Genomic DNA, 7,566 nt, shown 5'->3' on the forward strand with positions numbered 1-7,566 from the left:
AGTGTCAACCGCACAAATCTTTCAATGAATATAAATTGTTAGATAAACATAATAAAACAATTTATCTCAACAAAAAGTTCTTCAAAATTGATCTTAATTGGGCCTGCTATCTATTTTGATGGATCCCGATAACATCGAGAAGACACCCTTTGGTCTTTTCCAAATGTCATAATTAGTTCATAGGTTTTTGGTATTTGTAATTCATTCAAAACAGTCCAACGATTCATAGACAGCATTCTATCCTTAGCTATCTCATACGTCTACGTACACGATATCATAGCAGTTTAGTCCACCGAAACTGCTAAGACTCACTGTGAGTCTTTAAGTGACTCATGAAACAAAATAATGATCAACCTTTACTAATGTACTTTATGACCACTCTTTTAGTGGACTCCGGAGGCCGGAACGATCTTTCAACATTACCATCAGGGTATTGCGGGTATTTCCGCACTGGACATGTTCAATGTATTGTGTTAATAACAATAATGTCCTTTCTTACTGTTATTATTAATTAGTGTTAAACAAACCCCCTAATGGATTTTGTGAAAGTCGGACCTATACTAGCATTCTGTATAAATGAGTTTTGGAGTTCATGTCCGTGGAACTTGTTTTGTACACTAGCACCAACAAATAAAAAGAGTAATGTAAAGAGTGCAATTTACAGATTAATAGCATTGTTGTCATTTCATTCAATTTCTTTCAGTATGAGCACTATTTAAATAAAAATAAAAATTTATGTTAAAGTTTCAAGTTTTAAATAAAAAATAATAGTATTTGTCTAATAATATGTTTATATTTATTACTGATATAAGAGTTGTTTAAATCAGCTCGATGAGGTATTTTGGAAAATGGAGGATTTTTTCTAGTTTTAACTTCTTTGGCTTGTTTATATAATATGTGTCAAAAGTTACCTTACTGTTTCGGCGATTGTTTATAAGTTTCGTTTGTAGTGAATATAAAAGTCGTTAAAATTTCTAAAAATGTGTGAACAAATCGTTACAGTTACGGAACTTATTGGGTTAAAATCAATTCCTGTCCCAATTCACATGGGAACAACTGTAGAGGAAGTTTTAATAGTTATTTGCCGTGAACTGAAAATAAGCCCTATTGCAAGACATTTGTTTGGCTTGCGTTATAATTCTAGTCAATGGATGTCTTTAAGCACTAAATTATGGGGCTTTCGTGTCAGTTCTTTTGAATTGAGGATTAGGTACAAATTTCCTGATTTATCAAAAGTGCTTACATTAGATAAACTTACATTTAACTACTATTTCTTTCAAGTCCGAAATGATTTAATATCTTATAAGATTAATGAAGTAAGCTATGAAAAACATAAAGATAGCCTTTTGGGATTAAGTGTTGTTGACATGTATAGAGTTATGCTTGAGTCTGGTAAAACAAAAGAAGTAATGTTGAATGATTACAAGAAGTACATTCCCAAGGAGTTGATTAACTACCATAAATTTTTTTTGAAGAAACCAATCAAAGATAAATTAGCTAAATTAGAACAATCTGAAAAAAGGGACTTATATGTTATCAAGCAAATGTATTTACAGCAGTTTGAAGAGATGGTCCCTAATTATATGATAGAAAGTTATAAGGCAAAAATGGATGAAGGTGGAATTGAAAAAGATATAACTGTTATGATTCACCCTTTCCACAAACAGTTGCCTGGAGTACAGTTTCAATATACTGGAAAAGATGAGGTACTTCTGTTTTATCTTTATTAAAATTTATTATTTACAAATTGTATGCATTTTAAGTACCCATTAATGAAAGGTACTAATACAGTCTTAAGTAAATTAGAATTTATGAGTTTAACTAATGAGAATATGTCGTTTTATAGTCATTACCTTAAGTTTATTCAGGCGATACCCATAAATGAATAGCAGTCAGTCAATTTATTGTTTCCACTTGTGTTAATTTTATCAGGGCACTATTAATTACTTGTGGGTTTGTGGCTTTTTCTAATTTAAATAATTATGATTTTAATACTAAAGCCCCAGAACTATGACAGTGTCTGTAATCTTTACCTATTGATAAATTTGAGAGTAAAACTACACTAGTGTCACCTTACGTGGAGGTTGGGTGTTTTCTCACTTGTACACAATGTCCTATTATTGTAGTTTATAACTCTCACTATGATTATTACTACTTTCATTAGATCCCAGCTGCCAATAGGGATACTCAACCCCCACCCCTTACAGATTCTTTTCACTTTTAAGAATAAGTGGATGGCCGGAAGAGGATTTATCATCATTTTAAGTATTTTTTTTTTACAGTAAAAACATTTGAGTGGTTATGTTTTAAATATTCCATTCTAAATTTCTGTCGCTAGTTTATTGCCTACCTTATTATAATATTGTATTATTATGGCTTAAATTGGGTCAATGATCGACATATGCTTCCTTCTATTTTCACTCAAAACGGATAAACAAATCCTCTCTGGATTCTTTTCAGTGGAGGTCGGCCCTAAATTCACAAAGATAGGATCCAGTTTATCATGCCATGTCATAGGCGAAACAGTAGAAACATGGTTCTGGCAATATTGCACTTAGTACCAAGATTTGTTGTTAATATGAACAGTTACATCTTTTAAAATAACCAAAGTCAATAATCAGATGGAGTATTGGTACTTGAAGGTGCAAGTTAAAGTCTGTCTTGAGCCCAATATTTTTATAGGTGCCCCTGTGCAGTTCTCATGGTTGATTCAGAAAAATGGTAGTCATTTGTGTGCTAATTTAGAATGACTTTATGGTGTCTGCTCAGAAATATAATGGTCTTGGTTTCCCAGCTATTGGTGTCAACTCTCGTAGAAATGCTGGTTGAATTAAGTTAACTAATTGAACACTTGTTACTAAAAAACAATTGAGTATTGATGAAATGATGACTGACAGATGTGCACCTAGAGGCCCAATTAACATATGCACACTAATAATAATGATAGCAATATATAAGGTTTTCTGCATAATCACTCTTTAAAATGTTGAATTGAATTTATTTGAAGATCAGAAATAATATAAAAACTCATGATAGTTCACTGTCAGGATGTTTACATTGCATTATGGCAATTACCTTACAGGTACTATCAACTATTTTGCCTGACTTGACATTGTGAAAGTAAGCGAATATTTTCATGATGGCTACTGTCTTACCGTTTGCATCATGGCAGGAGTTGCAATTTTTGCTGCCTTGGCTGCAAACTGTCAATGTTTAAACGGGCCTCAATTCTTCCTTTCTTTGGAGCCATCTAGATTCATGGCATTCTTAATGATGATCACTAGGGATAGGATTTTTATATGCTAAAAAAATCCGAAATATGGACATAAATATGTGCTAATAAATTGTCAAATATTTAAAAAAAATATGTAAATAATATGTGTTTATAAATTTTGTATTATTCAACAATATAAAGTACTAATTAATTAGTAATTTTATAACTTAACTGAATAACCGAACTCAACTTAAACCGAAACTCAACTTGGAAGCGCAATTCTTTGACTTTGACTTAATTTTAGGCATGCTAAAATAATATTAAAACACAATCAAAAACAATTTAACTCGAAAAGGTCTAAATGCTGACTAGGGAGTGAAATAAGACTAAGATGAGAAAGGACCATAGAAAGCGGGGAAACAGAGAAATGGATTGAGGAGTAAACGAACAAATCCAGGGAAAAACCCTTGCTCTTTTTAATTGATTCTGAGAAATTCTCAATGCAATTCTGTGTGAAAATTTATTATTGCCACTGCTTTTAATTAGTGTTCAAAGATGAAGATATGGACTTTTTACGCACTATTTATGATAAATGATAAATTTCACCTTTAAGTTTCTTGCGTTCTCTTGAATTTTATGTAGTTGCTGCGAAAAATGTATTTAGAATTGAACAAATAATTTAAGGAAATACGTGTTTCAGGACAGAATACCTAAAAATATGTTAAAAATAACAAATATTTCAGAAAATATGTGATTTACAACAAAATATGTAAAAAAGACCAAATATTTAAAAATATGTGAAATAAAAATGGCTTCTTTTGTTCAGAAATGTCTTGAAACATCTTTAGTTAGTAAGGAATCGCAGATATCATGGTCAGGTAAAAATATGTGAAAACATAAAAATCCTAATGATCACCTTTACTATGCCAAAAAAAAGAAATATTATGTAAAAATTATGGTATGCCTCAAGTAATTTTTTTATTTTCTCCTTGTCATATTCTAATCCCACCATTCTCTAACCCAACTCCTAACAGGTTCCTTGCAGCCTGAGCAACATCCATCATATCTTCTTTTTTTTTTTTTTTTTTTTTTTTATTAGGGCTTCCATTCAAGATGTGGATTTCCTTTACCTAAGTTTTATATGGCCTCCTTTCTGGTTATTTTATCAAAGACCCATTCCTAATCGAGCATGTCCTATCAATGATAATTTTATTTCATTGTCATAGGTTTTTTTTCAGCCTACCTTGTCATTTCTACTATCTATTTTCCAGGAATTTACTTCCTTTGGTAATATTCATTCTGGTGTTCTCTTTAAATGTTCATACCATTTCAGGTGTTTTTCCTCAATTTCTTTCTGAATATTTTTTAAACTTTCATCTTTTCTCAACCGTTACATTTTTTAATTTCTCCATTTTGGATATTTCTTCTGCTTGTCACCAGTAGTCCATTTCTGTAGTCAGAAGTTTTTTTCCTTTGTCACCTTTTATAATCCAAGTTTCTGCTCCTCATTTCATCATGCTCAACGTTATACTTTAATAAATATTTCTTTTGGTCATCATCATTGCTCGATGACATTGAGAAGTTCCCTTTTCTCAGCATTAATGACCAAACTCTTTTGTTTCTATTCCTTTTTTATTTAACTTTCTACCACATCTTCATTGCTGATTAGATCTGTTAACCTGTCTTTTATTGTCAATTTCTTTAAATTAGATTTTCTTTGGTATTTAATTTTTGTGTCGAGTGTCTAAATATCTTAGCCTGGTTAATTGCACTTATTTGCAGACAACCTTTTATGCTTTTTTTCATGGTCCATTTGCAATATAGTTTTTTGGTTAATTAAATTTAAATTAAAGTTCTGAAACTTTCTTTTATTTCTGGATAGTAAAATATTTTAAAACTATGACACGCTAGCAGTGATAGACATTAATTATTATTTATCGCTTCCAAACAGAGATGAATGTATTATGTTTAAAGGATATAAAATATTTTATTGTTTAATTTTTTGAATATATTTAACTAATTTATCTCACTTTTCATTACTTTTGTTTATGTTTATTTTCTATTCTAAATCAGAAAATCTTTTTCAACTTTAAAACAATATTCCACTTGTAATCCATATAGGCCAAAATACTGTGAGATATAGTTAAAAATTCAGCTTTTTACTTAATAAAATTCCCTTGAACAGTTTACTTCAAATCTATGAAATGACATAAGAAGAAACATTCATTTATTCCAGGGCCAAATGATACTCCTTTGATAACTATTCATGATCACGCAGTTTGACCAACTAAAACAAAACTTCAGGTATACTACCCAATGAAAATTCAAGAATCTGTTCTTGTTATCAAAGCATATACATAAAAATATTATTGAAACCCTACAAATTGTTCAAAATAACTTAATCCCTTATCAAAGCTGTTTAATTTTTATATTTGAACCCAGACAAATAAAATGAAACTGAAATTAATACAAAGCCTGCCAAGTGGCCTATGAACCAACTAATGCATTATTAGATATGGATTTATTAATGATTGTGAATTAGCACTGTATCTTTTCTGATTGTTTGGCTATCCTCATTACTAAAAATAATAAAACTTCTATATACAATTTGAAAAATATTTTGGACTTCATATTATTTTCCTTACCACATCTTGTGGGTCTATTATATCTTGGATATTTTACTTTTTGTTTTTCATTCATCGTAATTCTTTCTCTAGTGTGGTTTTGGCTATTTAAATATCTTCAGTTTTGGAATGTTTTTCAGATCTACTGAGCAAAGGCTCATTTTTTCCCATTCTGTCCTTTCCATTGTTAAGTATTTTATTATTTCAATGTATGCTGAATTTTTTATTTGCTTTCACTTGAATTTCGATAGTCTGGAGGTGTCAAATTAATTTAGAGTTTAGTTAATCCACAACTTTTTGGTTTGATAATATCACATAGGTACTGTATATGTAGAAAACTGATGTAATTTTATGGACTAAATATTAATTATTTTGAATTTCAATAAGCTTTATAATAAAAAAATTCGATTTTTTTGCAATTAAATTAAATTTTCCTTTTCTTTCTTTTTTCTATACATTGGTGCATATCTCTTCCTGAATTAGTTCATTTAGATATGATTAAACCTTTTTTTATATTACATATTTGTGGACAAAATCGCATTATTAAATAGTCCGTTGAAAATACTGTAAAAAAAAAAAAAAAAGATAAATAATAAAAATATTGCTGTACTAATGTATACTATATCTCCAGTTTCACTCTCAGTTGAATGAATTAACTCTTATATTGGTGAGACAAAATTAACCTTAAAAATTCTACTGCCTCAAAGCTTTCTCACAATACTTTCATTTTGATAGCACTTTCATTCCAGTCTCTGTACCCATGCACAACTAAAGATTCCTCCCTGAATCGATTTTTATCTACTAGAATCTAATTCTGTCTAGCACAAAACTTGTTTATCATTTCTTGTTTATTTCCTCCCATCTTTTATACCTCTCTTTCCTTCTTGCTTTGTATGTTTCTGTTACTACCTTTTTTCCACTTTGTTTCCCAACATATCTTACTATTACTCCCCATTCTATATAATATTATTGATTATTTCAACTTTATATTATCTGTATAAGTTCTATATTCAAGTATGCTGTTTTATTTTTTATGATACCACATGTAATCCAACTTTATTCTTGTTATTTCTATTATTCTCTTATTTTCATTTTCTTAGGCCTAAAGAAGATTTACAACTTAAGCGTACTTCAGGGCAGTAAATTTTATTAGTTTACTTTATTTCTGATTGTACTCTCTGGTATCTTTTAATAAAATTTAAAAATAGATTTAATAATTTAATATTTTATTCAGTGTATTTAATTTATATTAGGGCATTTTGTGTGTTTTGTGAATTGTGTGTTTTAAGGTGTTATAAGTGTTGAATATTTGGTTTTTATATTGTAATAATTTTAAAAATTATTTAAAATAAAATAAAAAAGAATTTAGATCGTTTTATAACTTTTTTCAAATATAAAAAATACTTTGGGTTCAAATTAAGAACTTCACTGCTTAATGGATAATATAATTTTATTATATAAAAAGACTCTTAATCTCAGGGCGTGTTGTTGCTAGGCAATCAGAAACAGGCATTTACAATAATTTCAATTAATTAAATTAAAGTCTATTTTACACATGTATCTCTTTTTACGTTACGTTACGTTAGCAAAAACTAACCAAGTTCACGATCTTCCTATGATGATCCTTGGTGTCTTCTTTTTTCTTATTGTTCTGTCCTAGCGTCCAAAATGGCTTCTTTCTTGACAGAAATTGATAAGGACCTCCTCATCCTGAAGACATCCTTTCTC

The 7,566-nt window shown here is 29.5% G+C and overlaps 1 protein-coding gene across 2 annotated transcripts in view; it reads left to right on the top strand.

The window, feature by feature from the left end:
* The first annotated feature begins 907 nt into the window (after nucleotides 1–907).
* The window catches only part of hop (tyrosine-protein kinase hopscotch), a 65,731-nt gene continuing 59,072 nt past the window's right edge, over nucleotides 908–7,566 (top strand). For both annotated transcript variants that reach the window (XM_067047659.1, XM_067047660.1), the window contains exon 1: nucleotides 908–1,706. In XM_067047659.1, coding sequence (XP_066903760.1) covers nucleotides 981–1,706 — 726 coding nt within the window. In that variant the 5' untranslated portion in view covers nucleotides 908–980. The remainder of the gene's footprint in view (nucleotides 1,707–7,566) is intronic.

The sequence above is a fragment of the Halyomorpha halys genome, unplaced genomic scaffold (assembly GCF_000696795.3).
Source record: "Halyomorpha halys isolate HHAL.00 unplaced genomic scaffold, Hhal_1.1 Scaffold262.1, whole genome shotgun sequence".
Taxonomy (NCBI): Eukaryota; Metazoa; Arthropoda; class Insecta; order Hemiptera; family Pentatomidae; genus Halyomorpha; species Halyomorpha halys.